This window comes from Pygocentrus nattereri, chromosome 3 (assembly GCF_015220715.1).
Source record: "Pygocentrus nattereri isolate fPygNat1 chromosome 3, fPygNat1.pri, whole genome shotgun sequence".
NCBI lineage: Eukaryota > Metazoa > Chordata > Actinopteri > Characiformes > Serrasalmidae > Pygocentrus > Pygocentrus nattereri.
Window position 1 is genome coordinate 43388517 of NC_051213.1, and position 24841 is coordinate 43413357.

General features: G+C 41.4%; 1 protein-coding gene across 2 annotated transcripts in view; it reads right to left on the reverse strand.

Moving 5' to 3' along the window:
* Window positions 1–4626: 4626 nt before the first annotated feature.
* Window positions 4627–24841, reverse strand: part of cadm4 (cell adhesion molecule 4) — a 282802-nt gene continuing 262587 nt past the window's right edge. For both annotated transcript variants that reach the window (XM_037536670.1, XM_017702047.2), the window contains exons 7-8: window positions 15118–15246; window positions 4627–9584 (exon numbers count right to left, since the gene is read on the reverse strand). In XM_037536670.1, coding sequence (XP_037392567.1) covers window positions 9475–9584; window positions 15118–15246 — 239 coding nt within the window. In that variant the 3' untranslated portion in view covers window positions 4627–9474. The remainder of the gene's footprint in view (window positions 9585–15117; window positions 15247–24841) is intronic.

Consider the following 24841-nt stretch of genomic DNA (forward strand, 5'->3'; position numbering starts at 1 on the left):
GCATCAACACCTGTACTGCCAGACTAAGGAATGGCTTCTTCCCCAGAGCAATAATCCTCCTTAACCAGACTTAATTCCTACATACTGTACCACGACTCCACTGAGCAGGCAGCTCTGAGCACCTTCTCACTAACTGCATCCCAACCACACAAGACATGCCCGTTAACTATTGCATATCGTTTACTATATATAGACCAGTATATATTATATTACAGTATAGTATTGTATAGCAAGGTATGGTGTAGTATACTGTTGCACATTGTCACTTTAGTACTGCAATATTCCAGCCATGGTGTTCCATCCTGAACTACTCTACTAAGCCCCTGCCAGAACTTACTCATGCCACAGGCTTGTCTGCATGCACCTAAGATTGTACCACACCTTGCATATAAGACGCTTAATCTTCTCCTATAACATTTCACAAGATGGGAGAACACAGACAGAAGGATCTTCAACCATTCCTCTTTGCACAATCTCTCTAAGATTGTCCTGGGTCCTCTCCTACGCACTCTCCTCTTCAGCTCACCCCATAGGTTTTCAACTGGGTTGAGGTCTGGGGACTGAGCTGGCCATGGAAGCTTGATTTAGATTTGGCCACATGTTTAGGGTCATTATCTTGCTGAAAGACCCAGTGACAACCCATCTTCAGCTTTCAGGCAGAGGCCACCAGATTTTGATTTAAAATGTCATGGTACTTCAAAGAGTTCATGATGTCATGCACCCTAACAAGGTTCCCGGGGCTTTTGCAAGAGAAACAGGCCCACAGCATCACCAATCCTCCCCCATACTTTACAGTGGGCACGAGGTGCTTTTCCGCAAACTCATCTTTTGTGTTACGCCAGACCCACTTAGAATGTTTTTTGCCAAAAAGCTCTATCTTGTTCTCATCTGACCAAAGCACACGGTCCCAGTTGAAGTCCCAGTACCACTTAGTGAACTCCAGATGTTTACATTTATGCTTGTAAGTGAGAAAAGGCTTTTTCCGTGCATGCCTCCTAAACAGCTTGTTGGCATGTAGATAGCGCCTGATGGTTGTTATGGAGACTTTGTGACCCCAAGATGCTACAGTTTGATGCAATTCTCTAACAGTGAGCTTTAGAGAACTTTTAACTTCTCTTACCATCCTCCTCATGGTGCCTGATGACAAGATAAACTTGTTGTTTTAAACTTCTTGATGATTTCTCTGACTGTAGATACGGGCAGGTGTAGGTGAGTGGCTATTTTCTTGTAGCCACTGCCTGACTTATGAAGGTCGATACACATCTGCCTTACTTAAATGGTGTATTTCCCATGTTGAAGAGTGTATAAGAGAAATAAGCCTCTGTGTATAGATATATTATAGATATATAAATAGATATATAATATATATATAAATATAATATATAGATACATAAATATAGTCATATTTATACCCCAGGGAAACAGAAAGTAATGAATTACTAATTAACTAATTAATTACTAATTTTCCTAAATACTCTGATCAACTTTATAAACTATAGTAGAAATGCTTCAATTACATTTATTTTCTAGGAATTGTTACGGGTGCCAATAATTGTGGAACCATATGCTTAGATGTTTGTTTGCAAGTGTGCTGTTATTTCATTTAGAGCATAGTGTCTTTCATGGTGTCTTACTCAGAGAAAAAAGATGTTTGAGAAACTTGGTTGTTTAGCTTCATACACCAAACCTGAAATATGAAACCTGGGTGTGATCTTAGACTCTGAGCTCTGTTGTACCCAGCATGTAAACACTAAAGTCACTAAAGTAGCTTTTTAAACAAATGAGAAACGTTGCTAAAGTTTGGCCTTTTCTATCTCAGACTGATGCAGAGAAACTTGTTCATGCATTTGTTACAAGTGGACTTGACTACTGTAATACTCCTCTTACTTCCTAAGAAAACACTACATCTCTTACACCTCGTACAAAACGCAGCAGCTCTCATCCTAACAGAAACAAAAAAGAGAGATCACATCACTCCCGTTCTGAAGGAACGGCACTGGCTGCCTTCAGGATAGATTTCAAGGTTCTGCTACTAGTCTTTAAAGCTCAAAACAACCCTAAAGCACCTGCTTACATCACAGAGTGTCTGTCTGTTTATGTTCCTGCACATAATCTGAGATCTGCAGACAGTGGCCTTCTACAGAAACCCTCTGTAAAATACAGAAAGCATGTAGAGGGCTCTTTCAGTTATTCTGCTTCTAAACTGTGGAACTCAATTCCATCTTTTATTAGACAGTCAAGGTCAGTGCTCACTTTTAAGCACCTAAAAACGTATCGCTTTAAACTAGCATTTAATTAAAACCAAATATCTTATGGTGTTTATCTGTTGGGGCAGTCATGGGCTGGAGGTTAGGGAACAAGCGCTGTAACCGTAAGTTTGCCGGTTTGATCCCCAGAGCCGACAGTCCATGACTGAGGTGTCCTTGAGCAAGACACCTAATCGCCAACTGCTCCCCGGGTGCTGTGGATAGGGCTGCCCATCGCGCCGGGCAAATGTGCTCACTGCCCCCTAGTGTGTATGTGGTGTTTCACTTCACGGATGGGTTAAATGCAGAGGTGAAATTTCCCTGGTGTGGGACTAATAAGTATCACTTTATCTTGTTAATGTTAATCTTTTTCATTTTCTTCTGATTCTAATGATCTCTTCTATAACTGTTTTATCACCTGTCTGTAAAGCACTTTGAGCTGCCACCAGCATGAAAAGTGCTATATAAATAAAATTATTATTATTATAATTGTGATTATTAGTATTATTTCCAGTGATTTGCTCATACTACAGTGTACACAATGCTAGCTTTTAGGTGAATCTCTGAACGACAGAATTACAGTTAAATGAAAAGTCTTGAAAGTCTTTAATGCTAGTCTGCATCTTAATCTGCAAATATATGTGGGCATTGTGCGCAGACAGAGGTATAACTAAAAAAGGGAATACATACACGATTTTATTCAGATTTTATTCCCTATTTGGCAACAAGCTTTCAAAATACAGAGTGAAATTATAGGTTGGTGGTAATTAGCACAGATTATCTTGTATGATGAAGAATGTTTTCAAGAATGCTCAATATACTTACAACTGAAAATATTCATCATTCTTGCTGCGTAAGATGGCCAGCAAATTGAACAAATGATTCAGGCAATAATACTAGGGAGAGAAAAAGGTGATTCCAGTGGACCACAGTGGACCACGACATGAAGCAGGGGAGGAACGGCTTGCAGAACATGGGCAAAAACCAGGCACTTTACAATGAATGGGGTAAAACTAAGGCAGTTTACAATTTGAACTTAAATGGTTCTTCAGTTCTTGCCTAAGAATAGACTGTCACCCACATTTTCCCAAACACGTTCAACCACAGTCTGCATTTTCCATGTGCTTTTCCATGTGCTTTAGTGTGTGAATGAAAGTACAAAAATAGTCCAATCAAGCTTTGGCTTTGTATTTGTCACATGATAACAGCCAGATTTGGGAATTTGGGTCTCGTTTCATAGCCAAACTTATAAGGACTGTCTGAAAGCAACCCTAGGCTGCGTTTGTGGCCAGAACTGTGAAGTTTTCCCACATCAAAGGGGGAAGGGTGGGGAAGTTTGTACAGCCTTCCAGCGCACAATTCCAACCGAGAAAGCTTATCGTTTATCGAACTTTTTCACAGTTGAATTTACAATACTATATCGATGCACTATTAACATGGCTTATTCGCTGTATTCACGACCAAGTCGGAAAATCCACCTGAATGGCCTCCTCGTTTGTAGTTCAAAACTTTTTTGTTACCTTAGTTCCATTAGAAAAAAAAACTGTGGCTTAAAAAAAAACTGAGACTTGGGTGCCAAAACCTTTGCACAGGCCACATTCTCACCCCAAAAGGGGTCCAAAAAAAGAGGTTACTGTGTACTAACTTCTGCAAAGGTTTGCTTCTTCTTTTCACATCAACAGTTTCGCATACAACAGCACGCTTACATGCGACTTCGCAGAAGTTTAAATGAATCATCTCCAGTTGACTCCCTCCTCTCCTCCTCCTCCTCCTCCTCCACCTACATACACAGCAGCCTTGAATGTTTAATTGCGGCCTCGTCGTTTATGGCTGCGCTTTAAAAGCGATGTGGCCATATGTTAATTTGTGGCGCATGCGCGGAGAGGCGCTTTGATTGCTGCTCGACGATCACTCTTTATGACGGGGCGCTTCTGCTGCTGCCTCGCATCGACAGAGGACAAACACATCGATCAGCGCCGTGGCGACCTCCGCTGGCTTTTAAATCCAAAAGCCTGCTGGCAATAAACCCTCCGCTGAGCGTCTTCTGACAGAATGCCGCATTGATTGCGGGGAAATAATGGAGGCCTAATGGTGTAGTTTTCCACAGCTGCGCTATCTCGCTCGCCCTCCCTCGCTCTCTCTCTCCCACTTTCCCCCCATCATCGTTATGATTCACCACCTCGGCTTTTCTATATTCATTCTTTCATCTTCATTCATTTTATCGCTCTCTTTGTCAGATTTAAATGTCTCCTTGTCCTTTACAGCCACCTGTAAATGCATCAGTCTCTCCATCTCTCACTCAATCCCTCTCACTCTCTCCTTTATTGACATGTTGCAATGAGTTTCTGCAAAGCACGCAAGACAAGCCTCTGACAGGAGGTTCTTCGAAGTATGTTTTTATTTTGTCGTGCTCGGTGTCTTTCTCCTATAAAGAAACACAGTTAGCTATATCAACAGCGACGTGAAGACTATAAAAAGAAAAAAGAAAGAGGAAGGAAAAAAAAAACACATGGGTGAAAGACAAAGAGGAAGAGACTGGAGACAAACTGGCACAATGATAGAAAGAGCAAGAAAGGGAGAAGAGGATAAAAGAGAGGAGAAGAAGCAGAACGACTGGGTTTTTCTAGAGAGGAACGAAAAAGAAAAAAGTGTACAATTTACAATTATAATAACAGCAATAATAATAACAACAATCATAATAGTCCAAACCATAATTAATTAAAAAAACAAAACAAAAAACAAGGTGTCTTTTAAAGAAATCTTTTTTTTTTTTTCACATTTTCTCTTTTTTTTTAAAGATCACTCAACAGTAATTTGTTCGGTTTTGTATCTCTAGGCTAATATTCTGTGTTAGTATAATAGCATCGCTTGGTAATGCGCTCAAAAGTACTTTTTTTTGTTCACTTCTTAAAAGGTTCGTTTAATTTACTTTGACTTTTTTGTACAAATAATGACTTTAGAGATATGTTTCGTTTGTGTTTGTTGAGTATGTGTGAGTATGTAGGTGTTTGTGTGCATGTGGCATTCAAAAAATATTCCTTCTCGACTTTCTTTCCATCACTTTCCTGATTCTCGTCATTTCCCGGTCAAGAGGGCTCCAATAACACCTGGCTGTAATCACTGTAACCTCCCACTTCTCAAAGAGGACACATCTAACGCCTTTATTATTAATAAACAAATAAGACAGAGAGATACGGAGAGGTTATAAGACCAAGTTGAGGGTGTGGGTTGCACGATACATCAGAAAATGCGATTATTGGTCCAATATTGGAGTTATGACCATTGAGCTGGCACATTTTTTTCCCAGTTTAAGAAGAAAAAACAAAAGTTATCTTTGAAGAATGGACGATGTTGAGGTGAGGTGCAGCTCTGAACACTATTAATTTAATTTATCATTTGAAAAGTCATCATCCCACCAGTTTATACACACTAGGCAGCTAGCATCTACAGTGCTTGCTTCCTGGAGATGGAATTAAGAAGAATCCCACCGATTTTTCTAAATCTCTAAATGGTTCAGATGTAATCGTCCAGCCAAGCCAGAGTAGTTCTCAGTGATTGTGATGGGAAACAAATGTCTGAAGGGTTTACTGTCTACAAGGCAATGTTCAAAGTGCCAGTCTAAATCTAATTTTTGGTATTGTACCATGATTGATTTCATAGCGTGGACAGCAAAAAACCACATGCACAGCATCAGATCCAAACCACATTTGGAGGTGGTTTGAAATGCCATTGCCTTTGGATTTCAACAGAAGTGTCTCAGTCTGAGTTTAATCAGATTGGATTCCAACATGTCTTTTGCGTCACTCGGAACATAACAAACAACAACAATGTCAAATCCAGAGTGGCAGAAGTGCTGGGATTCAGGAAGAGCACCAAAGATTCAAGATTATGCCAGAGAATTTGGAGTTTGGAGGGCGAGATGATGCACCCCATCTCTCCTGAATCCACGTTTGAAATCCACGTCACCAGCCAATATGTGGTTGCCGACGTCTACGTTGTTACCATAGCAACCCATACAAATAGGTTGGTGATGTCTGGACTCACAAATCTGATCTGATCACTTGCAAATGTCATCACAGACAGTCATCTCAAAAGATCTGATTTGAGAAACAAATCTGGTTTGTCTGCAGTCTGAAAACAGCCTACAAGCTCCCTCACAGAAAGTTATTCCACTAAAATCTACTGTTTCTTCTCAATGTCTGCATGTTTAAATGCTTAACATGTAAAATCACTGAAAGTTGTTTGATGTCAAAGACTTAAAATGATCGAGTCAGAATTGTTCACATAGGGTGGTAAAAGGAACCAGGCCAGAATTTCTCCAAAAGCTCCCTCAAAGAAAGTTATTACATGAGGTGGGACCCCAGAATGGCACAACCGTCTAAGAGTTGGCCCTATCATCAGGAGATCACCCATTCCATCAGGAGTTCAGCCATTCATGGTCAGGAGTGCAAGAGACCACAATTGGCCTCGCTCTCTCTGGGTGGGTAGGATGGCCCACCTCCCTCCCAGTCACTCAGCACGATACTGGTCAGTGCAAACATCTGTTAGCTGTAACAGAACTGGCGGTTGGCATTTTCCTCCAAGCATTTATGGCTGTCCAATAACATTGTGTGAGTGGCAGTTCAAAAGGATGTGTCACTTCCCATGTCTTGGAGGAAGCCTGTGCTAACCTTCGCCCTCCTAACACTGGTGGTATTGTGTGATTGGGGGAGTCCTAACTAGTGGGTGGAATTGGAGATGACTAAATTGGGGAAACAATTGGGGAAAAATAAAAAAAAATAAAAAGTTATTACATGAGATGGTTATGAATATGCTGCCCCATGCCTAAGAAGGTTTTTGGTTCAAAACCATTTATGGTGGAGGGCACATGCTAGACATGACTGAGTAGCAAAGTATCCCCCAGAGACTTTTTCACCATTATTACAATTATTAATATTACATACAAAAACTTGTGACACCTGTATATTCACTGGTTGTTTTGATAGTAAACAAAATGACTATATTTGTGTTGTAGACATGGTGACTCCTGGTGCTCATCACCATCACTGTAAAGAAATCTAAGTCTGTGACGAAAGAGGGGTCTGTCTGTAGACCGCAAGACAGGGATGCTGCTACTGTTTTCAACCATTCTAGCAGCTTCTAGCATTCAATCAGAGCACACTGGGCTCATCAGGAGGCAGGGCCTAAAGACACAGGAACTGTAACAGAGATTTCTGTTAACAAGAGAATGTGTTTTTGGAATACTGAAGCATGTAGATCTAATTTAGTAAACACCAAAAATAAAATAAAAGTACGAACACTGAATATTAGCATAATAGGACCTCTTTAATCTGGATCTGGAAAACCACTCAGTGTGGAATTCTTGTTAAATAAAAAAGGCTAATAAATCTGTGGTTGATCAGTTTTTGTTATTGGCCTAGAAATTCTAAGTTGGTGCATCTCCAGTTCCTGACCAGCCAATATCTAGGAGCTGGTGTAAAATTATTTATGAGTGTAAGATGATGTACTCAGGGGTTTATTTCTGATTGCCTTTGATTGGAGTCCAAAAGCTAAAAGAGCTGGTAGAGTGGTTCGTTTGTTTACATTGGAACATTCGATAGTGTGTGCACTGCTATGGATTGGCTTGATTCTAGTAGGAGTGAGAGCCTCTTTTCTCTCATGACTCCTACTCACTGCTTAGGTACAGGAATAGGGATATTGTGTAATAGAGCCCATATTCTATATTTTTCAGATTTTCTTCTGAAGTCCACTTATAACTGTGTGTGGGATTTTGTACCAAAACAGTCACAATTCATTTTTTAATGCTGGGTCTTTAAGATTTATGTATGTAAATGATCTCTGTTCTTATTGGCCGCCCTGTTTTGTGGTGAGATGTGGAAATTAGGACTGTAATCCTAAGGCTGGCTTTACATGGTGAAACTGTAGTTGCTTGAAATATGGAACTAAATTGCATTTGAGTTGCATAACAAAGTGTCCTGCAACTCACTTGAAACTCAGCCTAAACAGTTACATATTTCTCAACTTCAGCCAATCCAAAATGGCAACTACACATTTGTGATCATGATCATCACATGATCATGTCACACAATATAATTCCGAACAACTGCTTTCACCAATCTGTGGACAACAAACGGACAACAGAAAATTAGTCAATTGAAAAAGAGACTCCCTCCCTGACTTTTCATTTTATCAGCTTCCTGTGTCATGACAACAAATTGGATCCTTAAAGCTAATGTTTCTGTAAACAGCTGGCTTAACTAGCCAGCTAACACTAATGCTAAAATAGCATATTCTGAACAGATAAAAACTTAAATAAATTGCAAATAACCCTTGAATGACATATAAAAGACTGATATAGAGATGTATAAAACAAAGATGCTCCAAATATGCCAATAAGACCTCACGGATGACTTTATAGTAAAATTCTATGGTATATGAAAAATATAAGCTGCTAATTTGGCTAACCAGTAGAGTAATGGAATGTATTGCATGCAGCTTTTTTTTATTACTGCTCTGTGTAACTGTCAATTTGCACTGAGATTATTTCGTAGGAAACCCACAAAAAAAAATAAAAGTTGCATAAAAGTTTCCCTGCGTATAGCCAGCCTAAGGACCATGGAAAAAATAAACTTAAGTCGCTTCTTTCAAATGTGTGGATCATTTGGAAACCTGCACTGATTCATTCGCCTTCTTGACAGCCAGGAACAGCACAGCATTTAATTGTTTATATCTTCCACTCCAACAACTCTGGTACAGACTGTCTGCAGGAACAACACTCTTTGAGACTTCAACATGAATGGGCAGCTAAACTGCTGTAGGCTGAACGGAAGATTATATGTAAATGTGTTCATGGATGTGACACACCATGATGAATTCGAAACAGGCTGTTTGCAGCGTAGTTCACATGTATGGACTGGCAAGCGAACAAGACATTTTAAAACCTTAACAATGTTTATATACCACATTAAACTTTCTTATTTCATAAAAACAAGACAAATATGTTTTTCCGTAATAGTGACCTGTTATTTAGTGTCCTCTCCAGACTATCTCTCTCTCTCACTCTCACTGTCTCTCTCTCTCAGCCCTCATATGGCACAGATCTGGTGGATAGGAAAAGGGCTGTGTGTGTTTGTGTGTGTGTGTGTGTGTGTGTGTGTGTGTATGTGTGTGTTTGTGTGTGTGTGTGATTGGCTGTGGTGTCCGCTCTGTGGTCGTCCACTGCAGGCCGTTACAGTAGATACTCCTTCTTGCCCTGACTTGTGTCATTCCCATTGAGAAATGCTTCCTGCACCTCACCGTGCTCATCCAGACCACTTGCTTCATGCGTCAGATACGAGCCTGGAGAGAGAGAGAGAGAGAGAGAGAGAGAGAAAAAGAGAGAGAGAGAGAGAGAGAGAGAGAGAGAGAGAGAGAGAGAGAGAGAGAGAGAGAGAGAAGTGTTTCAGTATATCTGTACTTTACTAATACAAGCTCATTACTGCAGTGCTGATTACAAGGCAGGTTACAAATTAATCCTAAGTAAGATGTAGGACTCCATTTAAGTCATCATGAATTCACAAAAAATCCTCAGGCCCGATGTACACTACAGGTCAGAAGGTGAATTTGGCTTGTTTATGGTGCACTCATTACTAAACTAGACACAGGTAGCTTATATAATCTCCATAGAAAAGCACTGCTAATAGAATGGGCTGCTCAAAGTCATTATACCCAATGCCAAGTGCTGGCTGGAGGGGTGTAAAGCTCCAGCATTGGACGGTGGAGCTGTGGAACTACATTCTTCAAAGTGATTGAGCTCCACCCCTTACCACTGGGATGAGTTGGAGTGGCATTTGAGACTCCAATTCATAACTAATCATACAACATCAATACTTGACCTTGCTAATTTTCTTTTGGCAGGATGCAATCAAACCTCACAGCAATGTTACAACATCTAGTGTAAAGCCTGAGAAGAGTAGACACTGTTACTGCAGCAAAGGGGGACAAACTAAATTTCGATACACCTGAATTCAGAAGAAATATTTGAGCAATATTTGGGGCTGCCAAGTGCTGATGTAAGTAGTGTGTAAAAGAGCCTCTGGAAGCAACATCAGCTCTAGAAAAGTGCATAGGAAGCTTCTTGAAATGCGTTTCTGTAGCCAAGATGAAGCACACAAGCCTAAAGCCATGAGCACAGGACTGTCGCTGCGCTATTTTCTTCGCATGGGTGGAGCAAAAGTCAGGCAAGTACGGGCGATGCTGATATGATGTGGTTTTGGAAGGAAAATTTAGTTGAGTAAATGGTTAATGTTAGTTATGCTCATTTTTTTAACAAGCAACATTAAAAAGTTGCAGAATTAAAATGAATCTAGATTAACATTTTTGCATTTTCATGCTCTTTTCCATTCAAGCAAATTGTCTTTTTTCTCCAGGCAGATTTTACTTCGGTGTGAATGTGGCTTAAGATCAGTATGCGTAATGCCAAGTGTCAGCTGGAGTGGTGTAAAGCAGGCCGCCACTGGACTCTGGAGCAGTAGAAATGCACACTCTGGTGTGATGAATCACGCCTCACTATCTGGAAGTCTGATGGTTGAATCTAGGTTTGGTGGATGACAGGTCAGCAGTGCCTACCAAAAAATAAAATTGGTGGAGGAGGGATAATGGTCCCATAGCTCCAGTGTAGGGTAATGTAAATGCTACAGCATACCAAGATATTTTAGACAATTATATGCCTCTAACTTTGTAGCAACAGTGCTGGTAAGGCTCTTTCTTGTTCTAGCATAACTATGGCACTGTGTACAAAGCACGGTTCACAAAACCATGGTTGGATGAGTTAAGTGTGGAGGGACTCCAGTGGTCTGCACAGAGTTCTGACCTCAACTGGAATGAACACTTTTGGGATGAACTGGTACATCAATAACAATCCAGGCCTTCTTGTCAGTGCCTGAAATCACAAATGTTTTGGGACTGACACAAATTGACACTTATTTAGCCCCAGAGTGGCACAACTGTCTAAGCATTGGCCCTTTCATCAGGAGATTGCGAGTTCGATCCCTGGCGATGCTATAGCTGCCAGGAGTCCAAGAAAGCACAATTGGCCTCACTCTCTCTGGGTGGGTTAGGATGCCCCCCCCTTCAACCACTTCACTTGTAAAAGCCTTGTGACCAGATATTCAATTCAGTGATTTTTCCAACTACTATTCATTTAAGCATTTTTGAAGCATTCTTTCTTATCCTTCTGACAATTGGTCCAGCATTATCTGCTGATATCAACTCGTTAATGGTATCAACACTGTAAAGCCATCTTTATTCACCAGCCATTACTGCAAAATTCCCAGTATGTTCAAGCCAAGACAATACTGAACTACACTGCCCACCATCATCTCACCCTCTCTTCCTGCTGAGCCTAATATCAAAAGCTTCTTTTAAGCAGTGCCCCACAAAGTAAAAGCCATTCTAAATTTGGGGGGCGGACACAGACACAGTACCTCCTAATTAATCTCAAATTAATTGCATGTATAATCATCATCAGCATTGTTCTGAGTGCACCCAGCAGTCCAACACTGCATAACCCTTTCATTCACGTCATTATGGGCTGATTGGTTTCGCACCAGCACAAGCAACTTGAAGCCCGACTCCGAAAGACGGCTTAATTAAAAAATCGATCTTGCATGGGTGCCTTTTTTCTGGCACGTAAAGCAGCCGAGATCGTTAAACAGTGGACGTGTTGCCAGGCTTGCGGGGTTCAGTCAAGTTTCTAAACCCTGTTTAAAGAAGTGCAGCTTTTATGAAGCATCTAATTACCTGGCACAGCCTAGAGAAGGATAACTTCCCCTTTTGAGTCTTGGTCTCTCTCTCAGTGTTTCATCCTCATGCTCTTAGGGAGTTTTTTTACTTTTGAGTTTTGGTTCTTCTTAGAGTAAGGATGTCCAATCTTATCCACAAAGAGCCGGTGTGGCTGCAGGCTTTCATTCCAAACAAGCAAAGGTACGCCTGAATCCACTTGCTAAATCAATTGGTATCAGTAAGTCAGTAAAACAACTTATCAAGTGAGCTCCAGCTTTGTTGAAAACCTGCAGGCACACCCGCCCTTCGTGGATAAGACTAGTGCTTGTCTTGATGGTTCTTCCTTAAGGAGCTGTTCTTTAGGGTCTTGGATCCTCTCAATGGGCCTCATTCACCAAAGGTTCTAAAGAAGAAATTTATTCTTAAAACCCACTTATGCAGTTTTGACAAAGATTCTGACATTCATTGTTTTCTTGTTTGAGATTTGTTCTTAGGTAAGAACAGATTCTACACACTCTCAAAAGCACAAAGGTAGGAACAGTGCAGCAGTTTAAGAACACATCATGAATCTGACGTAGACTTTTTCTTAGGTCCTTCCTCAAAAATGCATTTAAGGAAAAAAACTAGGAAATAATTAGTTAATGAGTCCCAATATTTATTCCTTATGCTTTTAGGAAATCTCTTTTTGAGTCAGTCTTCTTGAGTCATGGTTCCTCTCCTGGTGTTTTTTCCTCAAGCTCTTAGGGGCGTTTTCCTTTTCTGCCTTAGTTCCTCTTAGCATATCTTTCTCATGCTTGTTCAAATGCGTTTTGAGTCTTGGTTCCTCTCAGTGGTCCTTCCTCATGCTCTAATAACATTTCTTTTTTGAGCCATGGTTTTCCTCAGTGTTTCTTCCTCATACTCATAGAAAGTGTTTCCTTTTGAGTCTTTGTTCTGTTCTGGTTTGTCCTCAAGCTCTTAAGAACTTCTTCCTTTTCAGTCTTTCCTCTTTGTCCTCTTTTGAGCCTTGGTCCATCGCTGTGTTTTTTATGTGTTTAAATTGCACTTGTCCTTTTGAATCTTGGTTTTTCTGTGTTTCTGCCTCATGGTCTTAAGGAGCTTTTCCTTTTGATTCTTGGTCCTTCTCAGTGTTTGTTTTTTATGCTTTTTTCATTTGTGTCCTGGTTCCTCTCAGTGGTTATTACTCATACTTTTAGGGAGTTTTGCTTTTGTGTCTTGGTTCCAATCAGTGGTTCTTACTCATGCTTTTGGGGAATTTTCATTTTGGATCTTGGTTCCTCTCAGTGGTTCTTCCTCATGCTCTTAGGGAATTTTCATTTTGGGTCTTGGTTCCTCTTGGTGGTTCTTACTCATGCTCTTAGGGAATTTTGGGTCTTGGTTCCTATTGGTGGTTCTTACACATGTTCTTTGTGAATTTTCCTTTTGGGTCTTGGTTGCTCCCCAGGATTGGAGATCACTGCTCTAAGTATTTCTTCCTCATGCTATTAGAGTTTTGAGTCTTGTTTACGCTCAATGTTTCTTTTCATGTTCCAATGCAATTTTTCCAATCCCTTCCATCTGTGCCGATGAACATTTCTGGATGAGTTTTTGTTTTGGAACAGTGTCTGCTGTAAAAACTGCCATACAGTAGAACACATCAGAAAGTCTACTTGATATTATTTAGTCAACCCCAAGGTTTCCAAACAACCAGTGTCACTTTCTGACTCTTGGTTGACATGTTGATGGAGTTTCTTTAGACCCTCCCAAAACACAGGATGTGGTACTGGGCGAAGCGAATCTTGGCATGTGGGCCACACTGAGGGTGCCAATAGATTTTAAAAGGAAAGACTTTGAAAAAGTAGTGCATTTCTTTATAGATACAGACTTTAGATGCAGATACAGTTGATTTAAAGGGCTATAAAACAGCCAGAGAACACCTCTGTTTTCCACGTCTCTTTGTATCGCAGTGCTATGCCAAAAATCTCTTATCTCCTCCCTTCAGCTTCTCCCTCTCCTCTCTTGCTCAACCGCATTCCCATTCACCTTCTTGCAAGCCAAGTTTATTAGTTTGTAGTCTGCTCAATATGATATTTTATAATCCCACTCTTTCTTTCTTAAGAGGATATATATATATATATATATATATATATATATATATATATATATATATATATATATATATATATACATACATAGATTGATTGTGTATTCATTTCTGCACAACAGTGCAACATTCTGCTGCAGTGTTATACTACATACACATACAGCTTTGACTTCACAAATAAATAAAAATAACATAACTATAGAAAGGCTACACAAATCAGTATTTTCAGACCAAAGTCAGCCCATGTGGTTTGACTTGGTTTGACATTTGATTTGATTTCATCTAGCAGTTGTGGCTTGTTAGAGTTCCAGCTTCCAGGTGTGAATGGGGAGCAGGGCTGTTAAATTTGGTGTTTTGGGTACAATTCGCTCACACTGGACACTGGATATTCAACATGGCACCTCATGGCAAAGAACTCTCTGAGCATGTGAGAAATAGAATTGTTGCTCTCCATAAAGGTGGCCTAGGCTATAAGAAGATTGCTAACACCTAGAAACTGAGCTATAGTATTGTGGCCAAGGTCATACAGTGTTTTTTTTTTAGATACTGTATTTGTAGAGTATCTACAGGGGATTGGTAGAGGGGAAGTATCTGTAGGGGGAGTATCTGTAGAGTATTTATAGGGGGAGTCTTAGGCCCCTCAGGTTTTATATTATCACTGATTTTGTTGATTTGGGTATCTATGGCGTATATATGGGGTTTATCTATGCGGGGGTGGTATTGGTAGAATATCTATAGAGGAGAGTATATGTAGAGTATCTGTAGATGGGAGTGTCTGGAGAGTATCGGTAGAGTATCTGTAGAGGGAGTATCTGTAGAGTATCTTTAAAGGGGAGTGTCTGTAGAGTATCTATAGAGGGGAGTGTCTGTAGAGTATCTATAGAGGGGAGTGTCTGTAGAGTATCTATAGAGGGGAGTGTCTGTATATATATATATATACACACACTTTTTCACATTTTGTGAAAATTTCTTGATGAATGGACCAGAATAACAGGTCTTTGGAAAAAAAAGCAGTTCGGGACTCACCTTTCTGTCGGACGGAACACCAGATGGTAACGATGAGCACGCAGATGATGGTGAAAACCAGCAGAGCCAGAACGCCCCCTATGACTGCATATGGTACTGCACTGTGGGTCTCCACCACCGCCCCGGGGTCTGCCACAGATACACACACACACACACAGAAAGGGGAGAGAGAGAGAGAGAGAGAGAGAGAGAGAGAGAGAGAGAGAGAGAGAGAGAGATTGAGTCATCCCCCAGGTGTATTCCAACACACAAGTTGTCTACAATGAGACTGACACACAGTGACAGAGCGGGGGAGAGAGAGACAGACAGCAGAAACGAGTCCGGGGGTGAGAGATGATGTCTATGTGTGTCTGAGATCTGCTGAGAGTCCTCAAACACACACACACACACACACACACACACACACACACACACACACACACACACACACACACACACACACACACACACACACATCGACTCAAACACACTTTCATGTGGAACCGGACAACAGCGCTAAATATTTAATGGCCTGATTAAACGGGCTGAGAGTGATGGAGGTACAGAGAGTGAGAGAGGATGAAGAAGAGGAAACATGAGAGATGATTAGATGAAAAGCTGAAAAGCAGCAGAGACAGAAACAACGATCAAATAAAGTTGGCTAGTGATCTTAGAAAGAAAGACAAGTGTACTTGGAACAAGAGAGAGAGAAAAGGAGAGGAAGAGAGAGGAAGAGCCAGACACAGAGAAAGAGAGGGAAAGAGAAAGACAGAGCAAAGAAAAAATGAGGGACAGAGATAGAGAAAGAGGGAGAGAGAGTGAAAGAGAAAGAGAGAGGAATAGATAGAGAAAGAGATGGAAAGAGAGACAGAAGGAGAGAAAGTGAGGGACAGACAGAGATAGAGAAAGAAAGAGGAATGGATAGAAATGAGAGTGGTCTTTCTCTAGAGAATGAGAGAAAGAGAGTGGAACAGACAGAGGGAGAGAAAGAGAGAGTAAGAAAAAGAGAGAGGGACAGAGAGAAAGAGAGAGGAACAGACAGAGGGAGAGAGAGAGAACAAGAGAGGAACAGACAGAGGGAGAGAAAGAGAGAACGAGAGAGGAACAGACAGAGAGAGTGAGCGAAGAAGAGACAGAGGGAGAGAAAGAGAGAGAGAGAGAGCGAGGAAGAGACAGAGGGAGAGAGAGAAAGATAGAGGGGGATAGAGAGAGAGAGAGAGAGAGAGCGAGCAGAGAGAGAGAGGAGAGAAAGAGAAACAAACAGATGGAGAAAGAGAAGAAGAGAGAAAGGAGAGGGAGAGGAACAGACAGAGGGGGAGAGAGAGAATGAGAGAAAGAGTGGAACAGACAGAGGGAGAGAAAGAGAGAGGGACAGAGAGAAAGAGAGAAAGAGAGGAACAGACAGAGTGAGCGAAGAAGAGACAGAGGGAGAGAAAGAGAGAGAGAGAGCGAGGAAGAGACAGAGGGAGAGAGAGAAAGAGAGAGGGGGATAGAGAGAGAGAGAGAGAGAGAGAGGAGAGAGAGAGGAGAGAAAGAGAAACAAACAGATGGAGAAAGAGGAAGAGAGAAAGGAGAGGGTGAGGAACAGACAGAGGGGGAGAGAGAGAATGAGAGAAAGAGAGTGGAACAGACAGAGGGAGAGAAAGAGAGAGGGACAGAGAGAAAGAGAGAAAGAGAGAGGAACAGACAGAGGGAGAGAGAGAGAGAAAGAGAGAGGAACAGACAGAGGGAGAGAGAGAGAGAACGAGAGAGGAACAGACAGAGGGAGAGAGAAAGAGAAAGAGAGAGCAACAGACAGAGAGAGAGAGAGCGAGGAAGAGACAGAGAGAGAGGAGAGAAAGAGAAACAGACAGAGGGAGAGAGAAAGAGAGAGAGAGGAACAAAGGGAGAAAGAGAGAGAAACAGACAGAGGGAGAGAGAAAGAGAGAGAGAGGAACAAAGGGAGAAAGAGAGAGAAACAGACAGAGGGAGAGAGAAAGAGAGAGAGAGGAACAAAGGGAGAAAGAGAGAGAAACAGACAGAGGGAGAGAGAAAGAGAGGGATTTGTGAGCCTGTGTTGTGCGTCTCAGGACCCTCATGATTTATACTGTCACTGAGTTTCCTGCTGTCGTTCAAATATGATGTTGTACCTTACATTACAACTCAGTTCGGCTCAAAGAGAGGAAATCATGATTCAAGTCTGTCTTTATGTGCATGAAACCTTTCACAAAAGCATAAACTGCTCCACTGTAGACAGAATAGAAAACTGTACATTAATCATTAATAAAGCTATTTTTGTTTACAGAGAAAGAGAAGGAGGTGCAAAGAGACTGAGTAGGAGCGAAAAAGTGTCAGAAGGAAAAAGAAAAGGAGAAAGTTTGGGGAGGGAAGACAAGGTGAGGAAAAGAGTAGGAAGATAACATGGGAAAGGGAGAGGTGTGGAAAGAGAAGAAAGACAGGGTGAGGGAGAGAGAAAGAAGAGAGAGGGAGGGAAATAGAGAGAGTGAGGGAGAGGTATCGAGAGAAAAGTGACAGAGGTGAGGATGTAGGTATGGAGAGAGAACGAAAGAGGTGAGGATGTAGGTATGTAGAGAGAACGAAAGAGGTGAGGATGTAGGTATGTAGAGAGAACGAAAGAGGTGAGGATGTAGGTATGTAGAGAGAGAGAGCGTGAAAGAGGTGTAGAGAGAAAAGAGACAGAGAGAGGTGAGGATGTAGGTATGGAGAGAGACAGAGAGAGGTGTGGATGTAGGTATGGAGAGAGACAGAGAGAGGTGTGGATGTAGGTATGGAGAGAGAGCGAAATAGAGAGAGAGAATGAGAGAGAGAGGTGTGGATGTAGGTATGGGGAGAGAGCGAGATAGAGAGCGAGATAGAGAGAGAGAGGTGTGGATGTAGGTATGGGGAGAGAGAGAGAGAGAGAGAGAGAGAGAGAGCGAGAGAGAGAGGTGTGGATGTAGATATGGGGAGAGAGAGAGATAGACAGAGAGAGAGAGAGAGAGAGAGAGAGAGAGAGAGAGAGAGAGAGAGAGAGAGGTGTGGATGTAGATATGGGGAGAGAGAGATAGACAGAGAGAGAGAGAGAGAGAGAGAGAGAGCGAGAGAGGTGTGGATGTAGGTATGGGGAGAGAGAGAGATAGAGAGAGAGAGAGAGAGAGAGAGAGAGAGAGAGAGATGTGTAGAGGGAGAGAGAGAGAGAGAGCGAGAGAGGTGTGGATGTAGGTATGGGGAGAGAGAGAGAGAGAGAGAGAGAGAGAGAGAGAGAGAGATGTGTAGAGGGAGAGAGAGAGAGAGAGCGAGAGAGGTGTGGATGTAGGTATGGGGAGAGAGAGAGATAGACAGAGAGAGAGAGAGAGAGAGAGAGAGAGAGAGAGAGAGAGAGAGAGAGAGATGTGTAGAGGGAGAGAGAGCTGTGCTGAACAGGCTGGCGAGTAGATTTCATTAGAAGTCTGGAGAGCAATATTTTATAAGGGATGAAAAATTAAGCAGCTCTCGGCCTCGTGTGCCTTCAGCTCACACTCAGTTAGTGACAGCAGAATGAGACGCTCTCCACACCTTCGCACCAACACACGTGGTCGGAGGAAGCAATGCCCCATGCTGCCTTCATCCCTCTCTCTGGGCGAGAGAGCACAAGGAGAATGAGAACACAGAGGAAAATGAGATAAAGACAGAGAGGCTGAAAGACAGAGCGAGAGCGGGAAGAAAATAGAGCAATGGAGAAAGAAAAGGTGTGAGAGCGAAAAGGGAAACGTCAGCGCTCAGTGACAAGCCTTTCGTGGAGGAAAGAGACGTAAACTTTCTTTTGTAGGTCAGATGACAGAATGCTTGTTTCTGTAGCTGTGAGCTGTTTCTCCGTTCGAGCCTACAGACTCTTAAAGCTCGGTCCGAGGCTTAATGAATGCCTGGATGTGCATGGGCCACTGAAGGGCCTGTTATGACCCCAGAGCCCATAGATCTTTGACAAGCCCATTTATAAGTAAAACCCAAATCTATCTAATACTATAGGCTCTTTTTCTATAGACTCTTTTTAGTACCTTTTCACTTTAGAAGCTTTTCACTGTAAGGCCCCTCTAGACTTCAAAGTATGACCAAAATGACTCAGGCTACAAGCTAATAGCTAAAGTTAGTAAGGTAACCGGCCATCAGTGAGAAATCGATTGTGTGCTTATTACTATTTAATCCCTGTGTCTGTGCAGTCAGTGTGTGAGGAAAACAGTATTCGCTCTTTGCATGTAATGTCTATTTGCAGGCAAAAGCACCATCATCATTGTTCCATTCTATTGTCCAATAAGCTGCCCAGCCCCTTGCTTAACTATAATGCAGCTGGTCCAGCAAATCAGGAACCTGGTAAGAGGCTGATTACCTGGAGCAGATGTTGCAAATTGTTGACTGAGCTAGGCTCTACAGGCAGGGAGCTCTCCAGAATCAGGGTTGGAGACCACTGGTGGAAAGAGCCCCAGCTTGTGTGGAAACTGGCTTGAGAACATACATAACTGAGATGCAGCACTGAAAACTGAGTTAGGAGAAGCAGAGCTTATAGATCAGAATGAGTTGCACCACACAAAGTGGTTTTAACACTGAGCTTAGTAGTTACTAAATATTTACACACTAAATATTTATAGTTTCTCACTGAATGTAAACTCTTACTCTGATTTCTTTCGAACTTCTCAGTCTGCGCTTTGCGCTATAACAGACCACGGTACCGGAAATAAGCGAGCATGTTTGCCGTGAGATGCAGCAAAACGCTTTTGGACCTGCGTGCTAAACTAAATGAAGGATTTAAATATTGTATGCATCTTATAGATCATGTATGTTCATATTTTCAGGTAAAGTGCAGCGACATACAGAATGTTTACATCACATGTTCTTCTGTTACTTTATTGTTTGGCTGCAAAGCAGAAATCCGATTACGGCCTGACTCATGCAGACCTGGACTTTCCCCATTAACTGATAATTCATGTGCATCTAAACGCGTTGATTATTGACAAAATCTGATTTTCTAGTTATCAGATTATTAAGTGGAGCATTATTCTATGCTGGATATTTTTTCATGGAAATAGTCGGAACAACTGCCATCACGTTTCCATGGCAGCGGGTTTACTGATTGGTTCTGAACATGTTATCTTCATGTTAAAGCCACGTGAGAATTAATTAGTTATCACAGATTTGTAGTGCAACCAAATTTAGCAAAAGGATAGTCTGAAACTAACTAGTGTGACTAAGGACTTAGTAAAGACTTTATGAGCAAACTTAAGTTTATAAACTTATGCAAACTTGGTGCAACTGAGTTGAGTGGCAAGTCTAGCAGTCTTGATTGGTTGGCACCACAGAAATTCCCAATAGTTGTATTATGTACTTCTTAATTGCTTAATTGCATTCTGGGTATTGTATTGAGGGAACCCTGATAAATGAAAACATGAAAACATGAATTCTGTCAGATTGATGATGCTGAAGGAGACACCGCAGCACTACAGAATACTGCAAAACACGTCAAATAACATACTGAACTCTACTTTAGGCCCCTTTAGTTTATCGTAGGACTTTTCTGTCATTTTTTTATACCTACCTTTCAAAAATACACTCCGTTGTCCGAGTCTGAAAGTGCCCTAATCGAAAGTCATACGTCGCTGGGATGTGCAGAGTAAGCTCTTTTGTGTCTGTGTGTAGTGATGACCGTGGTCATGGCAATAAACACCCTTCTGACCTGAAACACCAAAGGGAACTGCACTTCCAGACCCCTTTACCCTTCCCTCTCCTTCCCCCGTCTTTGTGTGACTGTTGTCATCTGCACACGCTCGCGTAATGGAAAGAAATAGCACACAACCGCTGACTGGACAGAGAAAAGCGCTCGTGCTTGAGAAGACAAGGACATTGAAGACAATGAGAGCATTCATGTGTGTCTGTGTGTGTGTGTGAGACTGTTAGAACGTGTTAATAAAAACAGCCCATTATTGAGGCTCTACAGTAACAGGAATAGGCAGATTGCTTGCAAGGTGGTCCTGCAGAATGTGAGGGGAAAAAGGTAGAACGTTATTCAGTGCAGATGAGAGGAGTGAGAGAGACTAACAGAGGGAAAAGAAGACAGAATCAGAAGTGAAATAATAACAGAGGAAAACTGAAGAGAAGCAAAGAAACCAGAAGGGAACTGAAGAGAAGAAAAGAGAAAAGAACTGAAGAGACGAGTAGAGACGAGACCTGAAGAGAGGAGAAGAGAAAAGAACTGAACAGAGGAAAAGAGAAGAGGAAAAAAGAAATCAAAAGAAGATAAAAGGAGAGAAGAGAACTGGAAAGACATGAACTAAAAAGAAAAAGAAATGAAAGCCAAAGAAACATAACAAGGAACTAAAAAGAAGTTCACATAAGAAAACTGAAGAGAAGAGACAAGTGGAGAAGAGAGGAGACAAGTGGAGAAGAGAAGGGAAGAGGAAAAAACAGAAGAAGACTGAAGAGAAGAAGAGACAAAAGAATACAAGAGAAAAGAGTGCAGAAAAGAAAAAAACATTTAAAGACAAAAAATAAAGAAGAGATGAGAAGAAAAGAAGAAATGCAAGAGTAGAAGAAAAGCCAAGCAAAGAGACAAGACAAAAAAGGAGAGAAGAAAGTAGAAAAGGAGAAAAGAAATAAGAAGAGGGCAGAAAAAACAGAAGAGAAGAGAAGAGAAGAGAAGAGAAGAGAAGAGAAGAGAAGAGAAGGATGGTTACCTCTGGGTTCCGGCTCTAAACTGGGGGATGAAGGGGTGGGGGATGAGGTGGAGGATGGAGTAACAGACACAGATACATTCTCTATGAGGGAATGACATGGGAATGAGTTAAACACAGTCACACATATTACCACTACTGTACATGCAGGAATTACACATATTACCACTACTGTACATGCAGGAATTACACATATTACCACTACTGTACATGCAGGTAATGGCACATCCATGCTCCACATACAAATTCTTTCTTTCAGTCCTGACTATTTTCAGTGTCTCTGTCTTTGACCTTCACCAAACCTTTCTTTGTAATTGTTTATCATTCTTTTTTATTCAATTGAATTGAAAATAAATTAATTTATTTAAAATAAATTAGCCTACTCAGTGCACTGTTAGAAATAAAGGTTCTGTGCAGGTACATTTTGTGTTCATCAAGGTACAAACCATATACAAATGTACCATCAAAAGCACAACAGTGGTTTTAAGGTTCAATTCTGAACCTTAAATTAAATCTTACAAAGTAAATTAGCATTTTATATCCTAATGCATAAAACAGAACAATAAAATAAAAAGCCTGGATTCGAGACGGGGTGTGTGGAGTCAATACAACATTTATGTACAGTTATGTTCCCTGACCAAAGGTACTGAGATGTACGCTTGAGGGTACCACCCCAGTGACAGTTTAGTACCTTTATTTCTGAGAGTTGTTAGAAATGGAAAACAGTGGTAGCAGCTCTAGCCTCTCTTCTTAACGAGTCACTGTTGAACTGCTACAAGGTAAAACATTCGCTAACATGTTTGTCACAAGCTTCAAGTGAAACATATAATGTTTTTTTTTAGAAGCGTTTAATCTACAACAGCCAAAAACATTCATCGGCATCAGCTTAGTACCTAACAAGCTACTAGAGTCCCATAGGGGTGCTAGCAGAAGATATCATTGTAGAGGTGGGTTTTTTCCTTATGTTTTGACAGTGTTTGGCATTTAAGACTCAAGACTTGAAGGGCTAGCTGTAATCGTTGTGGTTTACCATGGAATTTTTGCCTGTGGTCTGTAAAGCTTGTCCACCAGTTACTATAAACACATTTGTAGGCACAGCATGGATAGGCGAATTACACACACGACTACTGTACATGCAGGAATATGACGTGTGTGTGTGTGTGTGTATGGATATCTAGGACAAACAGGCAGAGAGCCAGATACACAGATGTGGATGTGTGTGTGTAAGTGAATATGGGTCTGCCATCTGGTCGCCATGGGCCTCAGTCCAGTCAGGCGTTGATGTTAAACAGATGTTATACTGCATTGACTTCTGTAGGCCGCTCAGGTCAGTTTGAAGTTCCAAAGTGGACATCAAGGGTCAGTTTAGAGCTCAGTTTTGTTCCTCTCACAACCAGCAGGGCGCAGTAGAGCGCTGTTTCACTCTCACCCCATCGTTCTTTCCCTAATATCTCTCCATATCACAGCTCGTTCATCTCATTCCTCTGCAGTTGCTTTCCCATTTCAGCTAAACTGGTCTCTCTCTATTGAGGCTATTTCTAATGCTATTTCTCCTCTAGCTGAGTGGGTATGCACTGCTTTTGACTCAGTATTTATTTCATTTCCAGTCAAAATGGCCACTAAGTACAAGCCATTTTTCAGTGTCAGTAAAAAGGCAGGAAATATATTTAGCTGAAAATTACACCAAAGCCTCCTCTGAAATCTATCTGTGATTACTGGCATTATGTTCCTCTTTAAAAAAGTTCCCATTTCCAAAACTAGTGTTCAAAAAATGATGCAGAGTAAATGGGACTCCTAGCAACCACCTGCAACACTTTACAGACCACCAAAAATGTCACTGCCAGATTAAGGCCCAATCCCATGTCTTATTTTTGCCTCTACCCCTTGTTTTTGAGTATCACCTTGCCTCTTGTAACTCAGGTACAACGGATAGTGGTTGAAGTCTGCCCTACGAAACGGGAAAAGAGCATTAAAAAGACCATTACTTCATTAGCATCTACTAGCGCTGCTCTGCGGGCGACCCTGCTAGTCTTCAGTGATAGCAGAGGAGCGTAAAGCTCAGCTCCTCACTGCTGGTCTTTAGTTACATCATATGCTTTCAGGGTGGTGTGGGGGGGTGCAATTATTTATTATCACTCACCCCTAATTTTTTGCTGATTATGAAGTTGAAGTCAGCTATTTATCAGCTTCTTGTTCGTACTGTCCTGTTCCACCTTAAATGGAGCAGGAGTTACATTCTGGCACTTCAGGCATCAGCACTGGTGGACTATTGAAGGTGGAATGGGAAATTTAGCTAGCTAGCTATTAAGACATAAGCATACTATTAGCAATTTTAAATGCCTGTTATGATGAAAAGGAGAATAATACATTGAAATGACATTAAACTATGATAATACAGTGGTTATTGTAATTTTTTAACAGAGAAAATTCTCACATTTGTGGGTTTCGTTGTGCAGCCATCTTGCCGTTTTTTTGACTTTAAACACTGTTTACCTCTGAAAAACCTCAGTCTGAAGTGCCAGTTTTGTTGAAATCCCAACAAAAATTGGGAAAACTTGATTTTCCCCCATAGGAGTGAATGCACAAAACAGAGGGCTAAGGGCTAAGTGGCAGAGGCAAAGGGTGAAACAGGATGGGCCAAAAAGTTTTCATCTCTGAGGAGAATTCTTGCTTTGGATGTGAAAAAATTCCCAGGTGTTTCTGTCCATGTGAGAAGACAACAACACTTTGGGTCTGAAAGGGTGAGAAGCTGTCAAGAAGCTCTTACTGAGGAAAGGAAATAGACGCAAAAGAAAATGTGGACCAAACACTGACGAAGGTTTTACAGATTGATCAGTCTAATTTTGCATTTAGGATTATTTCGATTGTGAGAAGTAGAAAATTCAACCGACTTCCTGAACTTTGGAGGTGTGCAAAAAACATCCCTCCAGTTTTCTTTGAGAAACTGAAAGCGAGTCTCCTGAAAAGAACAGAAGCTGTAATATAGGTAAAGAATGGACACAACTCAAACAAATATCTACAGAGACCAGTATCTGCTGGCCCTTTCAGCTCCTCCCACCCAACCTTCT